General features: G+C 38.4%; 2 protein-coding genes across 5 annotated transcripts in view; both read right to left on the bottom strand.

Moving 5' to 3' along the window:
* Positions 1-26,674, bottom strand: part of HMGCLL1 (3-hydroxymethyl-3-methylglutaryl-CoA lyase like 1) — a 189,977-nt gene that overhangs the window by 86,908 nt on the left and 76,395 nt on the right. The window contains exons 1-3 of one of the 3 annotated variants that reach the window (XM_043907054.1): positions 23,201-23,261; positions 17,222-17,317; positions 14,235-14,383 (exon numbers count right to left, since the gene is read on the bottom strand). In XM_043907054.1, the coding sequence (XP_043762989.1) occupies positions 14,235-14,383; positions 17,222-17,317 (245 nt within the window). In that variant the 5' untranslated portion in view covers positions 23,201-23,261. Of the gene's footprint in view, positions 1-14,234; positions 14,384-17,221; positions 17,318-23,200; positions 23,262-26,674 lie in introns of those variants that run through there. The other 2 variants (XM_043907052.1, XM_043907053.1) reach the window with 2 other exon arrangements.
* Positions 1,592-4,290, bottom strand: LOC122696899 (src substrate cortactin-like). Of its 2 annotated transcripts, XM_043907051.1 has the most exons (2): positions 3,331-4,290; positions 1,592-3,219 (listed from the first exon to the last, which is right to left on the bottom strand). In XM_043907051.1, the coding sequence occupies exons 1-2, from the start codon at positions 4,118-4,120 to the stop codon at positions 2,504-2,506; spliced, it is 1,506 nt and encodes a 501-aa protein (XP_043762986.1). In that variant the 5' UTR covers positions 4,121-4,290; the 3' UTR covers positions 1,592-2,503. The 2 variants fall into 2 exon arrangements, with proteins under 2 accessions (XP_043762986.1, XP_043762985.1); XM_043907050.1 differs by having other exon boundaries at positions 1,592-4,290.

The raw sequence follows: 26,674 nt of genomic DNA, 5'->3' as shown, positions 1-26,674 counted from the left end.
AATTCCTTGCATGCCTGTATAGTAACAATAAAAAATCAGAAAGAAAGATTAAGGAAACAATCCTATTCACCACTGCAACGAAAAGAATAAAATACTTAAGAGAAAATTTACCTAAAGACACAAAAGACCTGCATGCAGAAAACTGTAAGACACTGATGAAAGAAATTAAAGAAGACACAAATGGAGAGATATACCATGATCTTGAATTAGAAGAATGAATATTGTGAAAATGACTATACTATCCAAAGCAATCTACAGATTTAATTGCAATCCCTATCAAACTACCAATGGTATTTTTCACAGAGCTAGAACAAAAAAATTCACGATTTGTATGTAAACACAAAAGATCCTGAATAATAAGAGCAAACTTGAGAAAGAAGAAGGGAGCTTGAGGAAACAACTGTCTTGACTTCAGACTATACTACAAAGCTGCAGTTGTCAAGACAGTATGGTGCTGGCACAAAGACAGAAATACAGACCAACAGAACAAGATAGAAAGCCTGGAGATAAGTCCACACACCAGTCTTTGACTAAGGAGGCAGAATACACAATAAAGAAAAGACAGTCTCTTTAATAAGTGGTGCTGGGAAAACTAGACAGCTACATGTAAAAGAATGAGTTAGAACACTTCCTAGCACCATACACAAAAATAAACTCAAACTGAATTAAAGATCTAAATGTAAGACCAGAATCTATAAAACTGTTAGAGGAAAACTTAGGCAGAACACCCTTTGACATAAATCATAAAAGATCCTTTATGACTCCCCCTCCTAGAGTAATGGAAATAAACATAAAAATAAACAAATGAGACCTAATTAAACTCAAAAGTTTCTTCACAATGAAGGAAACTATAGCAAGGAGCAAAGATAACCCTCAGAATGGGAGAAAATAATATCAAATGAAACAACTGACAAAGGATTAATCTCCAAAATATAAAAAATATTTTTTGAACATGTAGTTCCTGCAGCTCAATATCAGAAAAACAACCCAATCAAAAAGTGAGCAGTACATAAACAGACGTGTCTCCAGAGAAGACATACAGATGGTTAGTAAACACAAGAAATGATGTTCAACATCGCTCATTGTTAGAGAAATGCAAATCAAAACTACAATGAGATATCTTACACTGGTAGGAATGGGCATCATCAAAAAGTCTACAAACAATAAATGCTGGAAAGGGTGTGGAGAAAGGGGAACTCTTTTGCACTGTTAATGGGAATGCAAACTGATGCAGCCACTATGGAGAAGAGTATGGAGATTCCTTGAAATACTAGAAATAAAAGTATCATGAAAGTGAAAGTTGCTCAGTCATGTCCTGCTCTTTGCCACCCCATAGATTATACAGTCCATGGGATTTTCCAGGCCAGAATACTGGAGTGGGTAGCCATTCCCTCCTCCAGGGACTCTTCCCAACCCAGGGATTGAACCCAGGTCTCCCGCATTGCAGACGGATTCTTTACCAGCTGAGCCACCAGGGAAGCTCATATGACCCAGCAATCCCACTACTAGGCATACACCCTCAAGAAACCATAAGTGAAAAGACACATGTACCCCAATGTTCATTGCAGCACTATTTACAATGGCTAGATAATTTCTTTTCTTTTTTTTTTTTTTTGGGGGTCAAAAAAAGTTTATTTTGAATATTTAATTTAAAAAAACCATACCTATGAGGTGTACTACAGAAACTTAGATACAAGGATTGCATATAAAACCCAACCTAACTCTGGTAAAGCAAATGCACTTCAGGAAAGAAAATGTGTCCCTTGCAGTCACTGAGGTCCCAACACCTGAGCAGTTCCACATGGTCACTCGGGAGGGTGCTGAGCGGGCCTCCCAGCCCCTCCCAGGGGACGGGCTCCCCACATCAGCCCAGGAGAGCTCACGCTTGTTCCCCTCACATTCTCAGGCAAGTCGATCCATTACATTTTGCTGTCATTTAACATGCTATTTTGGCAGAAAGAGTACATCTCCCTTGATAGGAAGCATTTCTGCGGCTCACAGGGGGAAGGGACCTGCCTTCCCACAGCATCCAGGACAAGAGGAGAAAGGCAGGGCTTTGCGAAACCCAGCAACCACTGCAGGATTTCACAGCGAGAGCAGCACCTCCACGTGACCAGAACACTCCAGTAATCTCTAGAGCTTTCCAGCAACACTAACTTCCCACCAGGCCCTTCCCTCTTCCTCCAAACCCTCAGGACAAGGCCCCCACCACAAGGGGTGGTCCTGCCTCCCGACAGTGGGGCACAGACAACCCGCACTCGGGACTGAAGGTCACCGGAGTGGCTCCACGCCACAGTCGATTTGGCAAAAAAAGAAAATACCTTAAATGCATAAAAACAATCAGCGAGTCCTCCAAGGAACATGATTACAATATATTAGCAAGTTCTGGGGCGTAAACATTTCCAAAAGCATCAGCAAAAGTATTAAATAGAAAAGCAGGCGCGTACACGCCCCTCCGCACCCAAGAGGCGCCAGGCCGGGCGGCCGTGGCCGGGCGAGGCGCCTACTGCCGCAGCTCCACATAGTTGGCGGGGAAGAGCCCGTACCTGCCCTTGCACAGCCCGCGCCACCAGCCGTCGTCAATCATCTCGATGTTGGTGATGATGTCATCGGGGTCGAAGGAGATCTCGTCGTCACCCGCAGCCTGGTAGTCGTAGAGGGCGATGGCAGTGATTCCAAGGTCATTTTCGTATTCATCGTAGGTACCTTCCTCTGCTTGATAGTGGCCCGGCGCCTCCGTGCTTTCGTAGACGGCCTCCGAGACGTAGGCCTCCGAGTACCCTGTGGTCTCCACGCTGTAGCCCAGCTCAGGCTCGGTGCTGGAGCTCAGCTCAGCCCGGAACGGAGCCGCGTCCTCGTAGATGGGGCTCGATGCTGGCCTCTCCTGAGCCGGCTGGGGTGTGGGGGACGCGGGTGGCGTGGGCTTCTGGGCCCGGGCCTGCTCGTCCAGCTGCCGCCGTGCCTCCTCCTGCTCCTGCCGCTCCTGGGCCATTCTCTGCGCCCGCTCCGCCTCGGCCTTCCGCCGGTCCTCCTGTTCTTTCTCCTTAGCCAGGTTTTCAAAGTTCGCTCTGATGTTACTTGTTTTGCTGTTCACTGCTTCAACAGGGACAGTCTTCTGGTAAGACGAGGACACCGCGGCAACGTCCTCAAAAGTGGAGGCATTCTTATCCATCCGGTCCTTCTGCACCCCGTATTTCCCGCCGAAGCCTTTGGAGTAGTCTTGCTGGGACCCGTGCTTGGCCAGTTTCTCCTTGTAATCAAACCCCACAGCACAGGAGTCCTGCCTCTCGGACTGAACACCAAATCTGCCTCCGAAACCAGTCTTATAATCTTTCTGGGACTCGTGCAGCTGGGGCTTCTCCTGGTGGTCCCAGCCGAGGGCACACTTGTCCTGTCTGTCCGTCTGCACACCAAACTTCCCCCCAAAGCCTTTCACGTAGTCTTTCTGGGACTCGTGCTTCTCCGTTTTGCCTTGATACTCGAAGCCGACTGCGCACTTATCCACCTTGTCCTTGTCGATACCATACTTGCCACCGAAACCTCTGGAGTAATCTCTCTGTGACTCGTGTTTCTCCGTCTTGCCCTGGTAGTCGAAGCCCACGGCACTCTTGTCCACGCGGCCGGACTGCACGCCATACTTGCCACCGAAACCGCTCGAGTGGTCTTTCTGTGAGGCGTGTTTCTCGGTCTTCCCCTGGTACTCGAAGCCCACAGCAGACTGGTCCACTCTGTCCACCTGGACACCAAACTTGCCTCCAAAGCCCCGGACGGAGTCAACCTGCGAGCAGTGTTTGAAGAGCTTTGACTGATACTCATGGCCGACAGCCGACTTGTCCATCCTGTCCTGCTCCACGCCAAACTTCCCTCCGTAGCCGTGCGAGGCTTTGGCTCCCGTTTCCAGCTCCTTCTCCTTGAGGGTCTGGTGTTCTTGAAACACATTCTCCCGCAGCTTGTGGATGTTGATGTGCTCCTGGTGCCCAGATCCTTGCACGGTCTTGGCCCCCCATCTCTGCTCTTTCTCACTTACATCATTCACGAAATCGGGGTCAGTCTCCCAGTCGTCAGCTCCCCCGTCGTCCGGGGTGATGGACACAGTGTGGCCGGCTGAGGCTTTCCACATCTTTCCTCTCCAGGTGCAGATGCGAGACGCTCACAAGACTCTGCTGAAAACGCAGTAATCCAACGAGGAATTCCCAGGCATTGGGGAGAGCTTCTGTCGCCGACTGGGGTCGGTCTGGTCCGGCTCGGCACTGCCCAGCCTCCGCCGCGCCCGCAGCTCCCAGGCGCCCCGCTCCCTAGATAATTTCTTGATGAAAGTGAAAGAGAAGAGTGAAAAAGCTGGCTTAAAACTCAACATTCAAAAAACTAAGATCATGGCATCCAGTCCCATGATTTAATGGCAAATAAATGTGGAAACAGTAACAGACTTTCTTTTCTTGGGCTCCAAAAACACTGCAGATGATAATTGCAGCCATGAAATTAAAAGACACTTGCTCCTTGGAAGAAAAGCTATGACCAACCTAGACAGCATATTAAAAAGCAGAGACATTACTTTGCTGATAAAGGTCCATCTAGTCAAAAGTATGCTTTTTCCAGTAGTCATGTATGGATGTGAGACTTAGACCATAAAGAAATCTGAGCACTGAATAATTGATACTTTTGAACTGTGGTGTTGGAGGAGACTCTTGAGAGTCCCTTGGACTGCGAGGAGATCCAACCAGTCCATCCTAAAGGAGATCAGTCCTGAATATTCATTGGAAGGACTGATGCTGAAGCTGAAGCTCCAATACTTTGGCAACCTGATGTGAAGAATTAACTCATTGGAAAAGACTCTGATGCTGGGAAAGATTGATGGCAGGAGCAGAAGGGGATGAAAGAGGATAAGATGGTTGGATGGCATCACCAACTCAATGGACATGAATCTGAGCAAGCTCCAGGAGTTGGTGATAGAGAGGGAAGCCTGGCGTGCTACAGTCCATGGAGTCACAAGAGTCAGACATGACAGAGTAACTGAACTGAACTGAACTGAGGACATGGAAGCAACCTTAGATGTCCACTGACAGATGAATGGATAAAGAAATACTGGTATATATACACACAATGAAATATTACACAGTTATATATTAACACATATATATGGAATCTAGAAATATGGTACTGATGATCCTATTTGCAGGATAGCAAAGAAGACCCAGACCTAAAGGACAGACTTTTGGTCACAGTGGGGGAGGGAGAGGGTGGGATGCCTTGAGAGAGTATATTGAAACATATACATTACCATATATAAAACAGGTGACCATTGGCAATTTACTGTATGATGCAGGGAACCCAAAGCCAGTGCTCTGTGACAATCTATTTGGGTGGAAAAGGGAGGGAGGTGGGAGGGAGATTTAAGAGGGAGAAGACATGCTTAGTATGTCTGTGGCTAATTCATGTTGATGTATGGCAAAAACCATGACAATATTGTAAAGTAATTATCCTCCAATTAAAAATAAAATTTAAATTAAGCAAAACAAGGCAAAAAGAAAACCACTCAACTTCTGGCAATATTTCCTTACCTGGATTGTTCAATTGATGCCTTTATGTAAAAGGGATGTAAGTTACACAGACATATAATGTTTAATCTCAGTGCTACCCTACAGCATCTATCTCTGATTAAATCCATGGCACTTCTTACATTTATCCACTTTAAATGGCTGGTATCAGTTTTTACAGACCTATTGCAAATGGTTTCTGCTCTGCCGAAGCCTCAGCCTGCTACCTGTTTCTTTTTTTTCATTCCTCCCTTCTGACTCAATTTCTTTTTTCTTTCTTTCAGCAAAGTAGAATTTTTCAGACTGTTTTGTCAACAAATGGTCTTGTTAACTTTTAGTTCAATAGTCTGGTTAGGTATGGAATTCTAAAGCTGACAGTTTTTGTGGGGTTTTTTCTCTTTTTTTTGTCATTTTGAATATATTGTTTCATTATCTCTGACCTCAGTTTTTGCTGATGAGAATATTTCCCTCTAAAGATAATTGCTTTATAGTAAATCATGGCAACCCACTTCAGTATTCTTGCCTTGGAGAATCCCATGCACAGAGGAGCCTGGCAGGCTACAGTCCATAGTGTTGCACAGAGTTAGACACAACTGAAGTGACTGAGCACACGTCTTCTCTACTGCTATAGGATTATCTACTTACAGTTAATATCCTGCGTTTGACTATGAGTCCTTCAGGACTTGTTACACTTCTTCATTATTAACATTAATGCTTTTTACTCTTCTAGAAAATCCTCAAGGTACTATAATACTTCATCAAACATATCTCTCATATCTAGTTTCCTTGTTTTCTCCTTCTGAGAATTCTATTAGGCATTCTCTTTTCACTTTCAAAACTTCTATTATTTTTCTACTCATTATTGCAATTTCCTCAAATCCTGGTTCTAGGCCACTTCTAGACCATTAAATCCCACTTCAACTATATCTAGTCTGCTGTTCTGCAATTACTGTTTTTATTTAACACATATATTTTTCACTTCCATTTCTTTTCCTCAAATCTTCATTCTTTTTTTCATGAAGACTTGTTCTTTTATTATATTCTTCCGTTGCCTCTATAAATACAGTAAAAGTTAATTTACCATCTCCTTCTTGGGTTATTATATGTCCTTTTCTGCTAAAGTTCTCTTTCTTTTTCTTTTTCTTCTGTTTGTTTTGCTTAGGGTAATTTGTTCCCTCATGTGGTCTGTAATTTTTACTGTGAATGCCTTTTCATGGTGCTCTAGTTTCTGTGGAAGTTCCATGAAAGTCCTGAGTTATTTAAATGTTCCTATAAAGGAGATCTAATTTCCTTTTTCCCTTGCCTTGCAGACTTTACCAGTTCCCAAGCAAATGTCTACCTTTATTTCTCAATTTGGGTTTCCACAATACTCCTAAGTCATAAATCCACAACCTATAACACTGGCACAGATTTAAGTGACTCTGCATTGGCAAGGAAGTGCTTCCAGAATCCAAAAACACTGTTTCAAATCCTAGACTTAGCAGAACATCTATCTTTTCTCATAAAGATTCTAAAACCCCATTTCTAAGTCACTAGGGCTTATAGCTGCAAGAAACATCCCCATGTGCTAGTGACATCAAACTGCATCCTTACCGCACTTTCTTTGATGAAATCTGAGGACTTCTTTTCTTTTCTGAACTTCACCTTAGGTTTTACAAGTTGTTATATTTATGTGTTTGCAATGGGAACAGACAAGGGAGTCTCTGTATCCACCCAGTCCCTCATAATCTCTCTCTTTCTCACTATCACACAAGAACAAACTTCCAGTCTTCTTATGAACATTATAAATTGATTGCTTGACACATTCACATGGCATATGAAGCTCAACAGATTCAAAATAATGTTCATTCCTGTTTTCCCCACATTTGTCATTAAGAAGAAGAAGACAGAGTCATTTTCAGCCACTAAATCTCTTGAAGGTCACCTTTAAGAACAGGCTCATTAACCAGTGCTGGCTGGTTTTTCCCTAGAGCAGGAACTGCTGGCCCAGCTCACGTGGGCAGAGTGGTGCCCGCGGGCCCTTTTCGGGATGGCCACAGACGTCTCCAAGTGCCCGCCTTGCTTCTGGTCTCACGGCACGCCCTCATTTGTACTCCGGTATCGACTGCTGAAACGATATTCCTGGAGCATGAGTCTGATTGAATATTTTTCTACTCTGAAAACCTTGAATGGCCTGTTGTTGTCTACCAAATAAACTTTGTATTCAAGCTCAGCAATCTGTGAAACTGCATCCAACCTTCTACCTCTCTTCCATTCACAGCCTTAAAAGCTCCTATTCCAGGAAATATAAACTTCTCCCTGTTACCCAAACATTTCTGGAGGTTTCTCTTCACTGTGCCTTTGCTCTTTGTAAATTTCCTGTTCTCACTGAAAAGGCCACTATTTCTGATTATGTTTCCATATTTTTACTCATTTTTATGCTTCATTTTATTGACACCTCCATGAGGGTTTTACAAATAATTCCAGAGAAATTTAAGACAGTCTTACTTTAAAAATTAATGGGATTTATCTGTATTTCTCCTAAACACTTGGCATTTTTTACCACATAGTCATTATTTCTATACAAATTACTTCCCCAGTCTGCTGGAAACTCTTTAGGCTACTTTTTCATTTTTATATTCCACACAGCATCAGAAGACAAGACATGATATAAAACAATCAATATTTCTTAAATGAATTCATGCAAAATATTAGTATGTTAGTAAAGATGTCATTTTAACTTTCAGAATGATTTTTCATAAAATTCCCAATCTTTATAGTCAACATATAGCCAGATCCCAGTTCTTAGCAGTTCAAATTCTGTATCCAGAAATGATGGCAAATATTTGAGAGTTCAAACTTGGAATCATCTTTTAAACATTATTTAGGATGACAGAGTAATAAAAAAATCACCAACAATATTGAAACCTATGGTACTAAAATTACAATAAACCCTGGGTAGAAATATGAGTTGTTTTATTTTTATTTGTGCTTACTGAGTCCATTTATCAGTATTGTGCAAAATCATGATAAAACAGCAGCATTCAAGTCTTTAACAACTTTACCTAGAAGAACTGAATCATGAAAAAATCACCTAGTTAGGCCTTACCTAGGCCTACTTTCCCATGTTCCTCAAATCATCCTGGCAAAAAGAAACCAAAAGAAGCCTTTAATAAATGTCACAAATACTTGGAGCATAAAGAATGAACCACTGCTACACTCAGAAGAGAAAAACAATGTCAGTGTCAGGAATGATGAGGTGACATTTGATGTCAAAGAAAGGTAATTAAGACATTTAAAAAGAGTAGTGAATTTGATGCAGCCATGCAGAATATATTAGCCTATAAGCAATACAAAACAGCATCCGATTATTAACAAACCAATTATGAATAAATTTTGCGAGCCTATCATGCCCTTATCACTGTGGATGATAGAAGAGATAATGATGGTCCCTTAGTCTCGAGAAGCAATTCTGCTAAAATTCACCTTTAGTTCTAAAAGGTGAATTTCATGAGAAATGAGAAAACACATTCTTGCCTCAAAAGAGGCTATTTAGATGTGACTTCACACACACACAACTTATACATATTAACTGTAGCTGGGGATGTGTTATCTGGCACACAGCAGCGACAGAGTAATATGTAAGGCTAAGAAAAGTAGAACTCAAAACCACCATATGTACTAAAGAAAATCATTTTAACAGATGTCTCAATTTTAAGGTTTCACATGCCATATTTTGGTAGATGATGATTTGAATTCCTCTTCCAGGCACCAGTGGAAAGGCTTCAGTTTAACAATAGAAATTGGAAAGAAACTTTGACCAATGAGCTTCTACTTATAAGACAATGGTGCCACCTATGCAAGTGAATTTCATTAGGATAAATTAGCTTATGGGAGGCATTGACATCATCAGTCATGAGAAAAACTGCCAGTCACTTACTGTGTATTTAAAACTCTAAGCCCTCAACAAGGAGGTTCATTATCCTACTCAAAAAGGCTGCTATTTCAGGATCAGGGTCTGTAATGACATTTTGCTTTAGGCAAGGGAAGGACAGAAGATCTTCCTTCCCTTCCTTTCTTTCTTCCTTCCTTCCTAACATGTTCACATGACCTAGATGGTTTGGTGAACCAACAAGTAGGTTGCAAATTCCTGAAGAAATGCATTAAGTTATCAGTTCTTTCTCCAAGGGAAATCCAGGGAAAGCTGACCATTTTGAGAGAGAATACTCTCCCCTGACTTCACAGCCATAAGAAATGGCTACCATTTTAAAGGTTAGAAATTATTCAGAGCTAGGCAACCAGTTAAAATTAACTAAGCACAGGAAGAATTCCCAAACATTGAGGGTCTTATCAAAACAGTTGGTCGCTCATATAAATGATATAATTTTATTCAGAAGCATTTAAAAACAGATTGGGTTTTCACTGGTTTTGATTTAGATAGGAAGAAAGTAAGTGACATGGGTGACAGATGAAGAGGTATGTAAGATGTGCATCCTAGATTCATTTGAGTTTTATGAAAAGTCTGATTCCTCATCTCCTCCAAAATATGAATAAATATTAATCACGCCTTATAAAGAGTTTAAGATGAAAGCAAAATGCTATTACATCCTAAAACCACCTTTGTTTTTTCATACTTCAAAGTTATCTATGGTTGTCTGTGTGCGAAGTCCCTTCAGTCATGTCCAACTCTTTGCAACCGCATGGACGGCAGCCTGCCAGGCTCCTCTGTCCATGGGATTCTCCAGGCAAGAATACTGGAGTGGGTTGCCATACACTCCTCCAGAGATCTATGGTTGTCTTTGTTACTTTAATTACTAATTTGCTTTTTAAAATTCATTGTTCTCATTATTTTGTACCTTAGGTTTTTTTTTTTTTTTTTTTTCTGGGAATTTGAGAATAAATTCAGCAGTGACAGTTCACGATGAAATATTTTTTTTTGCATTTTGTAATTTTGTTTTAATAGTGAATGTATAATTTTGTTTGACTCCTAGAAAAAAAAAATGTTACCAATCTACTTTTTTCAACTTTCAGTAGGCTCAGACCTTCAGGAAGTTAATCATGGGTCATATGATTCTAGACCACCTTATAGGAGAAGTCTAAGAAGTAATCATGTTAAAACTCTCTGATATGCCCAACTGCTCACTTTGTGAATTTATAACCTATTTATAAGTATCTTAACAATGAAATGAACAAGTCACCTTAGTGACAGTTTCCTTTTAAAATTAAATTTCCACAAGAAGAGGGAGCATGTGATTCTTGTGACTTGTGTCTTCATTAAAGAGAAGCTGATACTCATTTCAAACAAAAGGGAATAAAAGCTGAAAGTCTTATGTGATAGATGAGAAAACTACCTCATATCTGAGGGATTTCAATTTTAAATACACATCAAGAGATAATTCATTTAGTAAATCTACTGATAAAAAAATGAGAATGACTAAATTTATAACAGGCTTCTATTTTTCTCTTTTTAACATTTTAAAGATTTAGACAGATAAGAGAAAAAAAAACCTAGATGTTTTACACATATGTGAAATACACACTAAAAAATGAAGTCCAAAATTTCGACATTTCATTGCTCACTCACATACAGTGGATGAGCAGCAGTAGTTAGCTGACTCTGCATTTTACGTCGGCAACCTGGCATGGTGTCTTTCCCAATGTGTCCCAGATGTTACATAAAGTTTCAAGCATCTATAAAAAAACCTGTACATAGGCATACATAGGTATGTGTGTATTTCCAGGAGGGGAGAAAAAAACAATAGACTTCATAACTTTAATAGAAGCTGCTATTTAGACCATATGAAAGTTTACTGTTTTACAGAAGCTTAAATGGCTTTAGTGAGCAATTATAAAATGTGTCCTGCTGTATGGCCTTTAAATCTGACAGTAGCGGGCACCATACATTTTCTGAACAACGGTCCATATTGATGCAGCTGTTGCCATAGTAACACTGGCTGGAACATCTACTTTAGGTTTGACTAGCTGAGCATGGCTTTTTCCCTAAAATGAGCACCAATAGCCTATGCCTTTTAATATTGAGTGGTTCCAAATAGGAAAAGGAGTATGTCAAGGCTGTATATTGTATATTTTTTTTGGGCTCCAAAATCACTGCAGATGGTGACTGCAGCCAAGAAATTAAAAGACGCTTACTCCTTGGAAGGAAAGGTATGACCAACCTAGATAGCATATTAAAAAGCAGAGACATTACTTTGCCAACAAAGGTCCGTCTGGTCAAGGCTATGGTTTTTCCAGTGGTCATGTATGGATGTGAGAGTTGGACTGTGAAGAAATCTGAGTGCCGAAAAATTGATGCTTTTGAACTATGGTGTTGGAGAAGACTCTTGAGAGTCCCTGGGACTGCAAGGAGATCCAACCAGTCCATCCTGAAGGAGATCAGTCCTGGGTGTTCACTGGAAGGACTGATGCTGAAGCTGAAACTCCAATACTTTGGCCACCTCATGCAAAGAGCTGACTCGCTGGAAAAGACCCTGATGCTGGGAGGGATTGGGGGCAGGAGGAGAAGGGGACAACAGAGGATGAGATGGCTGGATGGCTTCACCAACTTGATGGGCATGAATGTGAGTAAACTCAGGGAGTTTGTGATGGACAGGAAGGCCTGGCGTGCTGGGATTCATGGGGTCACAAAGAGTCGGACACGACTGAGCGACTGAACTGAACTGAACTGAACCTTCTATATTTCCAGTTAAAATAAGACCTAATTTAAAGTCTGTGAAAGTTTGGGGGAGAAGAAGATAATTTTCAACTGCACAAGTAGTGAACTCACATCCATCCGTCGAAAGGCGTTATTTCTAAAAGCGACTAGTATTTCAGAAAATCAAGGACTTGGGGCTCCAAAGGAAGAATATCTACACTGGAAAACATGCATTTGTCTATAGTATAACTATGATGTACTTTTGCTGATTTCATTTTGCTGTAGGTTAGTTCTCGTTCATCTGTACTTCTATATCCATCTTATCAAATCCTGAAAAATTTCTTAGGTTGTAGCATGGTTAGAAGTTTCTTTATTGATAGGACAATATTAAATGTTTAGCATTTAGTACTAAACATTTATTAAATTTTATTTTATTTATTTTTATATTAAATGTTATAAATGTTTTATTAATACAATCAGTATTAAAGGAGATTCAGGGTTTCTATTAGCCTTATAAAGTTTGCCTATACTATTTTATAAAAAATAAAGTGATAAAATCAGTTGTCATAAAATTTGTGAACACCCATCTTTCCACATTAAAAAAAAATCTTCCCAATTGAAATATGTACCTTACTTCTTAAGGTTTTATGTTCTTTCAACTTTTCAATGAGAATTACTTTACTCAATAGCCTATACTCCAAACATAAACGTACACTGAAACAGAATAGCTTCTTCATTTTTCCCTTTTTTTTTTTAAATAGAAGAAAACAAAACAACTTATGTATGTTTGAATTTAAGAACTTGCAGGACACCTCTCCTTTTTGATGGTGGTTATTTAACTTTTATATTTTTGGTTGTTATGTGACTTTTGCCTTAAAAACAAACATCCTTTATTTTCTGTCTATGGAAATAGATTATCTTGGTTTTTGAATTTTCTTGCATGCACTCCACATGTTATGTATACATGTTAGTTACAAAATAACTTTATATCTTTAAAAAGTCATGTTGGAAATTTACTAAGGAGAAAGGAAAAGAAGTTTTAAAAAGGAAGCAAACCAAAAAGTACCTAACTACAATGTAATCTAATTCTACTTACTCTCCAAATGACCTTGATTGAATTCCAACCCATTTCTAATCTCCTCACTCCAAATTGGGTCCACTTGTTTTCTCATTGATGACTGATCTTTCTTGCCACTCTGAACCTTGCTCACTTCAATCAAGGGAAGGACAACCAGCATGGAAGCCCAGGGACAGCATTCAGCCTTCTCTTACAAACACTATGCATTTTAAATTACTAAGATGATATGGCATGTTTATCATACTTCCATAATTATAAAAATAGAAAATTAGCTAATGTGTTAGAAAAAACTTCTTTCTTAAGTAAAAATGAATTTATTATACATTTCACAGACATGGATCTGGGTGTAGAGCCTGTCTGCTCGAGATGCTCTCTTGCTTGCTTGAAAGAAGGCAAAAACAAAAGCAGGTTTCCTTTCTCTTCTCCTTCACCAAATACAGCTGCTTTGGAGTCACACAGAGAAGGCCCAGAAGTCAGCTGAATGGGTGGTATGGTGAACCTACACCCCAGTGCAGTTCTCAGTTTTAAAGTTTGCATATGTTATTCAATTTCTATACAGTATATTCTTTGAAGAAAAAGCATGGTTCTTATAAAAAGTTAAAAATTTGGAAACCACATTAAATGATTACTTTCCAAATGCTACTATGAGTTTATACCAATCTATCCACTATAGTAGGCTGACATCCAAACAACACGGCTACATTTGGGTAATTTGGAATTAATGAAATGAGAAAGTGTCAGCTGTGATGCTGGTCCCCATGACCTCAAATACATCATGCCCCACAGGCTAGATACACCCTCAGGATTCAGGTGATATTATTGAGGTAGTTATAGCAGTAACTATAAAATGACAGCCCTGATCACATAAGGTGCAAATAACATACTCTATGTATATTATTACATGTGGGAAAACAATGTCAAAATAATTCTTAAAGAGTTCTAACATCAGACATTAATGAATTAAATAGAATTTGTGGGATTTCATAATTACCCTCGTGCTGGAATATTCATGTGTCTTGCAGACTTAACAACCTCCTCGAACTTCTTCATACTTTCTTCAATAGAACAGTTAATGTTCTTCTTGCTAAAGGATTCAGAGGCAGCACCAAAAACAGATACCTCGGTTGCTCCTGCAGCAACCTGAAAAATATAATTTAAAGGCAAAAGCTAATTAGTTTCAACAATATAAGTGAAAGCAGTAGAAGAAATATTAATTACTCTGTAAAGAAATACTTGTATTCTTTAGCATTCTGCTTAGAATTTAAAATTAGATTTCTCTCTACTTGCTATATACTCTCTTTTGGCATGTAAAAATATTTTATAACAGGATAATTCCATAAACTACAACACTCATAAATCACAGAATATATAATGGTGGTATTTCAATTTAATTTTGCCTTTCCTAAAAGTTATCCTCAGAAGTATTTTAACCCAAATTGTGGAAAATACCAGCATCCCAATAAAACCTCTTAACATCTATGGAAAACATTTCTTTTAGACCATATACTTTTAAATAGAGGATAGTAAATGCTTTCTGGTTTTCTTCTTTCCTTATAATCTATAAGAAAAAAAATTTTCCAAATTATCACTTCGATTTTGCCCCCAGTTTTCTCCCTATCTCTCAACCTCCCTTCCACTGTTTCATACTTTGACTATGACAAATAAACCGTTGTGTGTCTAATTCTTTAACCCTCTTGCCAGTTTTTGTTTGTTTGTTTTTTAGTAAATGTAGGTGTCTTTTTTACTTTATATTTTTATTTATTTATTTATTTAGGCTGTGCTGCATAGCATGAGGGATCCTGGTTTCCCTTCCAGGGATTGAACCCATGCCCCCTGCAATGGAAGCGTGGAGTCCTAAGCACTGGTCCGCCAAGAAAGTCCCCTCCCCTCTAGCCAATCTTTAAATCCAAAATGTTGACCTAATCAACTATCCTTTTTGCCCACTTTGCCATCTTTCTTCCTTCCTCCAGTCTTCCCACAGACTTATTGTCAAACGTCAAGCCTCTTACTTTTCCAGACGGAGTAAGTCTTTCTATCAATATATCTCTAGCACCGTGCCTAGATTGCCCTTCCTCACCAATACCCTAACACCTTAGGAAAACAAAAATTCTGTCATCTTTCCTCCAACACTGAAAAAAACATTGGCTTCCACTCCTCTATCCACAATAAATTCTTAACCTTTAAAATAAAAGTCTATGGATAACAGCAATGTCCTACTCTATAACACAGAGAACTATTTTTAATATCCAATGATAAACCATAATAGAAAAGAGTATTTTAAAAGAATGTGTATATATGTATAATATATGTATATATGTATAATATGTATAATTTAAAAGAATGTGTATATATGTATACATATATATGTATATGTATATATGTATAAGAATGTGTATAATGTATATATATGTATATATGTGTGTATAATGTAATATATGTATAATATGTAATATGTATAAAAGAATGTATATATGTATAATATGTATAATGTATATGTATAATGGAATCATTTTGCCGTACATCAGAAATGAATACATCACCATAAATCAACTACATTTCATTATTTTTTGATATAAATTAAAATAAAATTCTATTTACTGAACACCTACTCTGATCCCATGTTGCTGTTTGTACTTTGCACACCCTATTTCTAATCTACAATCTTCTAAACTAAGCATGTACTATACCAATTTACAGATGCAAAAACTGTGGTTCAAAGAGGATAAATCTCTAGTAGGAGATCCCAAGGTCAGTAGAAGTCCTGGGGCCATGTTTTAGACATGAGTTTGCATAACTCCCAGGCCAAGATTGCTTCTATTACTTTCTAAGCTATCCTGAGGGTGTCCTTTCATATATTTCTCAGGGTAGGTACATTTCCTATTCTGTTAGGACCAGATGACAGAATATTTACAATTTCTTAAAAGATCTCTGTCTTTATTTACAATGTAATCAAAAATTGTATTAATTTTTTTAATAGAAAAGTAGTTTCACAAGATACACTAACAGGTTATACCTCAACTAGGACCCAGAACTTCAACTTCATGCAACACAGTCACAAATACAAAAGTGAAAAATGTCTGTTAAAATCAGAAATAGCTGCTGCTTAGCTTTTATAAAAAATCCATGTAAGCATACCACCTCAAGCCTTTACTTAAAGCTACACTGATTCTTCTAGTATGAAAGTGAAAGTCACTCAGTCGTGTCCAACTCTTTGAGACCCCATGGACTGTCCATGGAATTCTCCAGGCCAGAATACTGGAGTGGGTAGCCTTTCCCTTCTCCAGGGGATCTTCCAAACCCAGGGATTGAACCGAGGTCTCCCTCATTGCAGGCGGATTTTTTACCAACTGAGGCACAAGGGAAGCCCAAGAATACTGAAGTGGGTAGCCTATCTCTTCTCCAGGAGATCTTTCTGACCCAGGAATCGAACTGGGATCTCCCGCATTGCAGGTGGATATGTATACTCACAAAAGCTTTTTGGCATATAAATTCCCAAGTCACCTTGGATTCGGAGAAACAAGTGAGAAGACAATAAAGAAAGCTGTTAGTTCCAATGACAGTGATTAGCTTCATGAAGAGGATGGGAACAACAGCAAGGCCAAAAGAGGTGACAAATACAATTATCTGCTACAGTTACATTAATAATTATAACATTGTGTTGAGAAATGTTTATTTTGTACTCCTTGTTTAAGAGGGAGGGAAGCACAAAATATACTTTTCAAAAGAATCTCATTGAAATGAACAATTGTATTTCTGTGTTTTAATTCTTGGATGGTTAAACTGAAAGAGCCATTTGTGTGGAGCATCTGAGTCCCAACAATGCCACAAAGTCATTGATCGCCAAGTACCCACATGAGTATAATAGCAATAGTGTTTATGCAGGATAACAAGGGAGTCACATATCACACCATTTAACTTTGTAAAAATCTTTACAATAAAAAGCATATCAATTTTAGGGAAAATTAGTAGCACACTTACAGCACGGTGAAAACCCTGAAGATTGGGAGTAAGGACAGGATATCGAATTCCTGGATATTGATGAATGCCCTTCATCACTTCAGTGTGATCTGCCATCTTGAATACATAATAAGTTATATGGAGACATGAGACTTGGAATATTCTATCGAGCATGTTCTTAGTTTTCAGGAAGGTTATAAATATACAGGAAATTATATTCTACTGATTCATGTTTGAAATAGCAAAACCATGTCAATATAGCTAATGATAAGTAGTTCTCAATGTCATAAATACATAATAACTAGATCTGGATTTTATGTATTATATAACAGGATCTGGTTAAGTGACCGATTACAGGTACTCAGGAATTCTGAACTCTTGTGTTTTCACTTGACTAATCTTTATTCTCTTCCTTTCATTTTATGGCCAAGCCTCCAATACCCCTGAGAGTAGGGAGAGTTTGAAAGGCAAAGACTGTGCATTTATCTTCCACGTGGAAATTTTATGTCCAGATAATTTTCAACATGTGAAATTTTACAATGTTTAGTAAAGTGTAAATTACACATGTCCATTAGAAGAATTTAACAAGGCTGAGATCCCAGTATACTATTGGTTTTAGTTACTAACAATCATAATGCTTTACATAGTTCTATCCTTGAGTTACTATTTGTTCTCGTAATGTGAACAAATATTAATACATATAGTGGAGCACACAATAGGAAGCTCATCCTATCAAGACTTTATTTTCTATATTTTCTTTGAATCTATTTAAGAAAAATCAACTTTGAATTAAAATATCAAACTTGCCAGTTCACCACAAAGTCTGTAATTTAGCCTCCTGGAGCAATAACTGATGATCAAACTCCATAAGCATCTTATAGAAAAATTACCATTGATGTAACCACAAGTTCTGCATACTGAAGAATAACAAATTACGGCGTGAACAATAAATATAAGGAATAATGTATAAACACCAAAAGTACACAAAATGAACATGGGGAAAGCTGTAAAAACATGCGCTAAACCAAAAGGTGTGTCTCTGGTGTGGTAATGGTTGAAGGAAGACTTGTTTTTTCTCTATATAACTTGGCTTATTAAAATAAGCATGCAGTGTTTTTAATTTAGAAGCAAATAAAACAGAATTAAAATATAAACGCTTTTATTCACACAACTGTACATTTTTTAAAGGTGAAATATTGCAATATTTACTGTTATTAGTCCATTGGTCTTACTGACTCTCAGTTAAATGCCAGTAGAATTCAAATACTTTCAATGACTAATATTTGGAATCATTCAATGACGTTTTAAATATATTCAAAATTTTAAATTCAATATTTAAGATGTAAAAAAGCATTTCCCATTGCCTGCCATCACGCCTAGTTGACACTTAAGCTTCCATTTTCATTCAATCCAAACACGTTTAATTCTGTGGAAAACGTGATCCTTGGGCACTTATTTCTTAGAGATCACAGCTACCATCCCCCACCCCACAGCTGCATGTGTTACAAAGACCATCCACCACAGACACTTACAATGTATTAAAACCAAGGCTTATTTTATTGTAAGCCTATTTCACTTTAACCCAAAGGTTTGTTGAACATCAACTATGTCCAAAGCCCCACCCCATGCTAGGTCATGTGGGAAATATACATACAGGAAAGTAAAGTCCTTGCACTGAGAAATGTGCAGTATAGTTGGGGAGATCAAGAAATGCACTAGGAAGAGTTCACAATTCAAAGAAATACAGCAAGTCCCCTACACACGAATCTTCAAGTTGAGAACTTAACAAAGATGTGAATGTGCCACTGGTTCCGAAAAGGAATCAGAACCCGCGACGCCAACGTCAAGCATGCGCGAAGCTGCGGCTGCCCCCATCTCCTGCGGCTGACATCCTCAGCTCTGCCATCCCCCACCTCTCCGAACGTCAGCTGCCCTTGTATGCCCACTGTTGCATGGCATTACTCTCCCTTTCAAGGTAAGATTAAAAATGCTTTCTTTATTTTTTGTGTTTTGTTTTTTAGGGTATTATTTGTGTGAAAAATACTATAAACCTATTACAGTAAAATACTGTATAGGTGATGGGGTTAGGTGGGCATCTAGGCTAGCTTCATTGGACTTATGAACAAACTGGGCTTAAGAACGCACTCTTGGAACATAACTCGTTTGTATGTAGGGGACCTACTGCACACTTGTGAATGACAGCACAGTTTATAAGAGTTCGGAATGGGGAAAGATTGGTAGGGCCTATAATAGTCTAAAAGAGTATATGGGATATGAACTGCAGTCCCTGCTATGACACATTATAATTTTTCCTAAATGGCCACAGCAGTGTTTCTAAACCCACATGTTCTTCTAGAACCTCACCCATCTCCATCAAGAAATGGATGCTTTTACCCTCCACTGGAACCCAGGCAGACTTGTGATTGCTTCAACCCACAGAACACAGCAGAAGTCACGCCATGTGACTTCTGAGGCTAGCTTATGAACAAGCACACAGCTTCCACAGGGCTTTCTCCTTTGGGGGGAGCCACCATGAGAAAGTCAGCGGATCTGCGCGAGAAAAAGCAGCTTCTGCAGGGTGGTCACAGGGAGAGGCCACGCGAGAGACCCACTTAGAGCAAGTGAGCCCCCCACCAACACCAACACGAGCCCTAAGCCCTAAACTTGTGGTTAAAGGAGCTCCAGATGATTCAGCCTGAGGCCCCAGACATGGTAGACCACAGATAACTTTGTTCCTGTAACCTGTTCAAATTCCAAAGCTAAGATTTGATGAGCATGGCAAATGTTTATTGACACCACTCAATTCACAGACAATTCATGACAAAGCCATAAAGGCGGAAACTCTGAGAATCAATAGGGTGGGGAGAGGGGGAGAGATGACTATAGGTTACAGCAGCAGGAATACACTACCTGGCTGGAAAAATTATCAGAAAAGAATCAGGGAATAGGTTATAAATTAAGACAGGGGCAACGCATGGTGATGTATCTTGAGTTAAGCTCATGTGATTCTAAAACTTCAGGGATTTACTGTGACGACAGCAGAAAGCCATGAAGAGTGGCTGCTGAATTAGCGGAGGAAGACTGGGCGAGAAGCAGCACTTTAGAAAGATTGACCTGGGAGAGAGAGGTGCAAAGGGCAATTGGAAGAAAAGAGAGGCAGTTTCCAAGTGAGGAGAAATCAGCTTCTGACAAGCTTCACTGCAGAGACAGACACTGGGAAGAGACCCCAGAGACAAACCGGTGAGCACCCAGAGGCTGGCAGGATCAGGGAGGCGTTTACTTTAACATGTAATCTTCACTCTTAGAGCTTCTTTTTAAAACAGCTACGATCTGTGCATGTTTCAACACACAGTTCCTGACTGTACATTCACGAATGCAGCCTCTGTGTCTGGGGCTAGAGCGTGAGCTCTGTCTCTCTCCCCATCTCTCTCTCTCCATGTGTCTCTCTCACACGCATACATGCAAAAGGCACTCACAAATCATCATACAATATTTCGAGCATTGATTCCTAACTTCAAGCACAAAGAAAAGTTACTGCTAGTTTTAGGACAACGCAGTGAATGCTAATCGATATTATTAACACTTATGTCTAACTAGATGTCGTATGTTTAAACATGTATGACATATTTATATTAACGTGATAACAGGAATCAATAAAAAGTGCTTCTCTAACCAACACATAGTTAGAGAATAAAGTATGCAATGCGTTACAGTATGAAGGGGACAAGACAAATGTTAATCTTCAAGAAATTTAGGTCGTATTAACATGTAAGTGATTAATTCACTCTACATGTAATTTAACAAAAATCTCGAATGTTTATGTAGAAAATTATGTAAGAAAACAACTTATTAGATATTTCAATTTGTAGAACTGGAAAATAAGCAGAGATGACAGTAACCAAATTCTGAATGTAAACCAAATTTTAGGTCATGAAAGCTAAACTTTGATAATCATTGAAGATACTTTAATGAAATTATGATAAATTAGAATTTATTAGAATTAATTTAATTAATTAGAATCCAACAAATCAGAACATTTTCCTTTATAAAAATAGCCACAATATGTTGAGGTCATTTAAGACATAATAGTATTCTCTCTAAATTTGGTCAATAAAGACAATTATGTAAAGAGCTTTAGGAAATTGTGATAGGATATAATTTTATTACAATGAATAAACTAGAGCAGGTTTCAATTAAAGGTAGAAAATCCTTGCTTTACTTTATTTTTTTACTCTTAGGGAGTTTATGTTATACTTCAGTCCTGATGTTATTTTAATGTCTAAAGTTTAACTATTATTTAAACAATAATAGAACTATTCCTTTACAGTACTATTTTGACATTTTAACAAAACCTTTCTACGTCTGGTTTGAATTAGCATATTTTTAAGATTTTGCTGTGACTTTTCATTTAGGATCATAAGAATTCCCATTATTTGGTGAGTAACAGGATTTGCCATTATCTGGCCATTGTGTGGGAATCACCTTACCTCTCCAGCCAACCAAACAGGCTATACCATGGTGAATTAATTTCACTGGTATCCAAATTTTGATACAGATTCAGTCACAATTTGCAAGTATCTTAAAGATATGCAAAGGGTCACATAATTAGAGTGCACTAGACATATACTTAGAGATTTATTTTACTTGCTACTAACTCTATCATGGGGTGATGATATCTGGACACTCCTTGTGTGTGTGCTCAGTCACTCAGCTGTGTCTGACTCTTTGCAATCCTATGGACTGTAGCCAACCAGGCTCCTCTGTCTCTTGAACTTTCTAGGCAAGAATACTAGAGTGGGTTGCCATTTTCTCCTCGAGGGGATCTTCCTAACCCAGGGATCGAGTTTGTGCCTCCTGTGTCTCCTGCATTGGCAGGCAAAATCTTTGCCATTGAGCCACCTGAGAAGCCCTTCAGATACTCCACATTACACATACTTAGACATCTTACTAAGATTTTGTCATCATCTGAATACAATAATCTCTCCTAAACACCTTGAATGTGTTCTCCAGACAACAGCAACGGCTAAAGTACAGTTTGAGCATTGCTAAGTGCTCATTCAAATTTCCTGAGAGTATTGGAATTTCAAGATAATGCATATGAGTACACATTTTGCAAACAGACTATAAAATTTGTCATTGGGGAATACAGAATTTAATTTTAAAATATCATGAAACCCTTAAAATGAACTTTTAAAATGCCTTCCAATTTTTGAATATTGACATTTCAAAAGGTTATACACTTACAATATATTTAATATTATAGCATTAAAAATGAAGCTGAGGCAGACCATACACATATTACACTTTGGCTAGTAATGGAAGATATGTGTATGCATGTGTGCTTGTGTGTGTGTGTGTGTGTACATATCAAAAATAAAAAATAATACAAATACCATGTGATCTGAAGTTGTATGAAACACATAAGGAAGTATTTTTCTTTGCAACCTAAACTAGAATAATGACCAATACTTAAGCTAACCCTTATCTAGGTCAAATGTAAATAACTTAGGAGCCTTTTTTTAAAGGAGCAAAATATTTTTTTAAAGGAGAAAAGGCTTTTTTTTTTTTCATTTATTTTTATTAGTTGGAGGCTAATTACTTTACTATATTGTAGTGGTTTTTGCCATACATTGGCAAACAAAGAAACAGACAAAGGATTAATCTCAAAAATATATAAGCAATTCCTGCAGCTCAATTCCAGAAAAATAAATGACCCAATCAAAAAAATGGGCCAAAAAACTAAACAGACATTTCTCCAAAGAAGAAATACAGATGGCTAACAAACACATGAAAAGATGCTCAGCATCACTCATTATCAGAGAAAGGCCTTTTTTTAAAAGGAGCAAAATCTAATCACTGGTGAACTTTTTTTTTCTCTTCCTAGAATAAGTACAATTATAAAATATCACACTGTAAAGTTCAGTAAGTACCGAAGCAGCGTTTTCTATAAAATTTTTATGTGATAGTCTCACACACATTAATGACACATAATACTTTTACCTTTATTAGTTTTAACTCAGTAGGAGATGACTCATTAAGGAGACTGCAAACTTCCTAAGTAGAGTTGAGTTGTTCTGCATGTTTAAAATTATTCAGTGCATCAAGGTGGCTCTGGTGAAGATGAGGCAATTGTACTGCGTGATGGAGCAGAATTACTCAGAGTTGAAGTTAGTACTGTTTTTAAATTGAAAACATGTTTAGAGTAGAATCTAAAATTCATGTAAGAAAAAAAGGTAAGATACTCTCTCTTTACAGAATTATCTGCAATATTATATAACTTAGCCATTTCTTGTACCACTGGGTCTTGTAACTTAAATGTAAAATTCTGCTTTGTCTCCTCTCCTCTCTGCCCTGGCAGTCCAGGCAACAGGACCAAGTCAAGCATCATCAATGGTGAGCTTGAACCACCTTTCCTCCCTTCCCTCCACTCACTTGCTAAAGAGCTCAAATTACGTCCCTCCCCTGCCATCAAACAGGGCTTCCCAGGTGGCACCGTGGTAAATAATCCAGCTGCCAGTGCAGGAGATGCAGGAGACACGGGTCCAATCCCTGGGTCAGGAAAATCCCCTGGAGAAGGAAATGGCAACCCACTCCAGTATTCTTGCCTGGAAAATTCCATGGACAGAGAAGCCTGGCAGCCTACAGTCCATGGGGTCGCAAAGAGTCGGACATGACATTCACGCCATCTAACAAGAGTCCTGCACCTGATTCCTTATCATCATGTATAAAGTAAAAGGAGGAAGGTGAGAAGAGGTAGGGAAAAGAAAATAAGATAACCAGGAAAACCTAAGTAATTTAGAAGGTCATGAAGTGGGAGAGGGACAGGATAGGTCCAGGAGCTATGTTTTGGTAGTAATATTTCATATTGGAGTACAGGTGATTTACAGTGTTTTGTTAGGTTTACAGAAAAGCGATTCCATTATACATATGTTATACATATATCTATATATATATATACACACACATATATATATATTCTCTTCCAAATCTTTTTCCCATTTAGGTTATTACAAAATAATGAGTAGATTTCTCTATGCTATACAGTAAGCATAGCATTACTGTTGATTATTGATTATTTTATATATAGGAGTGTGTGGATGTTAATCACAAACTCTTAATTTTACTCCTGTGTGAACCAGGCACACTTTGTTACTTGAACAACGCTGTGTTCTCCAAGAATATTGGTGAAAATATTGTCATATATTTAATATCTATAAAATATATTATATAACATAAAATATAAAAACAAATGCCCAATTGTTGTCATTGGTAGCTCAGCCATATCCGACTCTTTGTGACTGTGTGGACTACACAGTCCAGGCTCTCTGTCCTCTACTATCTCCTGGAGTTTGCTCAAATTCACGTCCATTGAGTTGGTGATGCTACCTAACCATCTCATCCTCTGCTGCCCCCTTCTCCTTTTGCCTTCAATCTTTCCCAGCATCAGGGTCTTTTCCAATGAGTCAGTTTTTTGCATCAGGTGGTCCAAGTATTGGAGTTTCAGCTTCAGCATCAGTCCTTCCAATGAATATTCAGGGTTGATTTCCTCAATGATTGACTAGTTTGATCTCCTTGCAGTTCAAAGGACTCTCAAGAGTCTTCTCTAACACCACAGTTCAAAAGCATCAATTCTTTAGCACTCAGTCTTCATTATGGTCCAACATTCACATCTGTACATGACCACTGGAAAAACCATAGCTTTGACTATAAGGACCTTTGTCAGCAAAGTGATGTCTCTGCTTTTTAATATGCTGTCCAAGTTTATCATAACTTTTCTTCTAAGGAGCACGTTTCTTTTAATTTCATGGCTGCAGTCACCATCTGCAGTGATTTTGTCAGTCACTGCTTCCATTTTTTTCCCCTTCTATTTGCCATGAAGTGATAGGACCAGATGCCATGATCTTAGTTTTTTGAATGTTGAATTTCAAGCCAGCTTTTTCCCTCTCCTCTTTGACCCTTATCAATAATAAAAAGTCTTGATCATTGTTGCAAGGGAAAATAACATTCTTTCTTTCTTTCTTTTAATGTGGCTGTACCAGGTCTTAGTGCAGCACGTGGCATCTAGTTCGCCGACCAGGGGTTGAACCCAGACCCCTTGCATTAGAAACATGAAATCTTAACTACTGGACCACCAGGGAAGTCCTAAGACACTCTTTCTTAATGAGATATCATTCTTTATGTTTTCATCAGGTCAATTTACTTCACCCTCCAATATTCATAATATACAACTCAAAAACTCTTAGAATGCATTCTCAACAACCAGCTTGATTTCCACATCTGTTTTCCACCATAGTTCTCTCTGTGTATATCTATCTATCTATAGTTACTCTTACCAAAGTTTGTATAATTTATACTGATTTATGTATTTCTCTCCCTGGCTAAATCCTTTCTCTATAAAGACTTCACATAAAAGGGACATTTAATAATTGGTTGTTTAATTGAACTGAAATCTCTTCTCCTTGCCCTTTATTCTAGTTTACATTCAATTTGAATTCAATCCACTTTGAATCATGATTCTTATTCTCCACCAATTCTAATATTTTATTGTTAGTTAATAATGTTTTAATGATAAAGGCAAATATTTGCTTTATGCCGGTCTATAGGGCAGGTCTCTATGTGTTGAGATGCATGCATTATCTCTTTAAACACTTTTTAACCATCCAATGAGAGGGACAGTTTCTGTAGAAGAAGAAGTAGACAGAGATGGAAAGGTTGAGGAAAATCACCCAGTAAGTGCAGGAGATGGGATGGACCCCAAGCATGCTCTCTAATTCCTCCTGGATAAGTACATCCTCCTTATCCTCTAAATATCTTCTCGCTCCTCCTCCTAGTCATTGCTAAAGTTTTTCTGCATCACAATGTCAAGAGAAGAGTTCCTAGAAAGATCTTACACTCATGTTGAATGGTTTTAAGAGTATGTGTTTTCATCTAACCCAGTGTATCCTAAACTTGATCTATCATCAAAATTTTTGAGGTTCTTAAAAAAAAAAAAGATTTCTTGAACTCATCTGCACAGAATCTGTTCTGAATCTGTTCAGTTGAGGACCCAGGAATCTGTTGTTCCTAAAAATTCTCAGAAGATGTCAAGATATCAACAATTCTGGGAATCACAGTGGTTTCATTCTCAAAGACTGCCACTTAGGCTGGCAGGAGACAAAATCAATGCATCCAAGAGGCCCTCACTTCAATATGGGAAGCCTCACTTTATTTTTATTCAGAAGTGACTCCACATTTTGTGGATCTGAAATTATTGCAATTTGGAAGGGAACCTTTTTCAAAAATCTCTAATGTTAGTAAATTTTACTAAAACACATGACTAGGAAATCAATCCTAAAAGAAGTCAACCCTGAATATTCATTGAATGGACTGATGCTGAAGCTGAAGCTCCAATACTTTGACCATCTGATACAAAGAGCCATCTCATTGGAAAAGACCCTAATGCTGGGAAAGATTGAAGGCAGGAGGAGAAGGGGA

Source organism: Cervus elaphus, chromosome 7 (genome assembly GCF_910594005.1).
Source record: "Cervus elaphus chromosome 7, mCerEla1.1, whole genome shotgun sequence".
NCBI lineage: Eukaryota > Metazoa > Chordata > Mammalia > Artiodactyla > Cervidae > Cervus > Cervus elaphus.
This window is presented reverse-complemented; position numbering and strand designations above follow the sequence as displayed.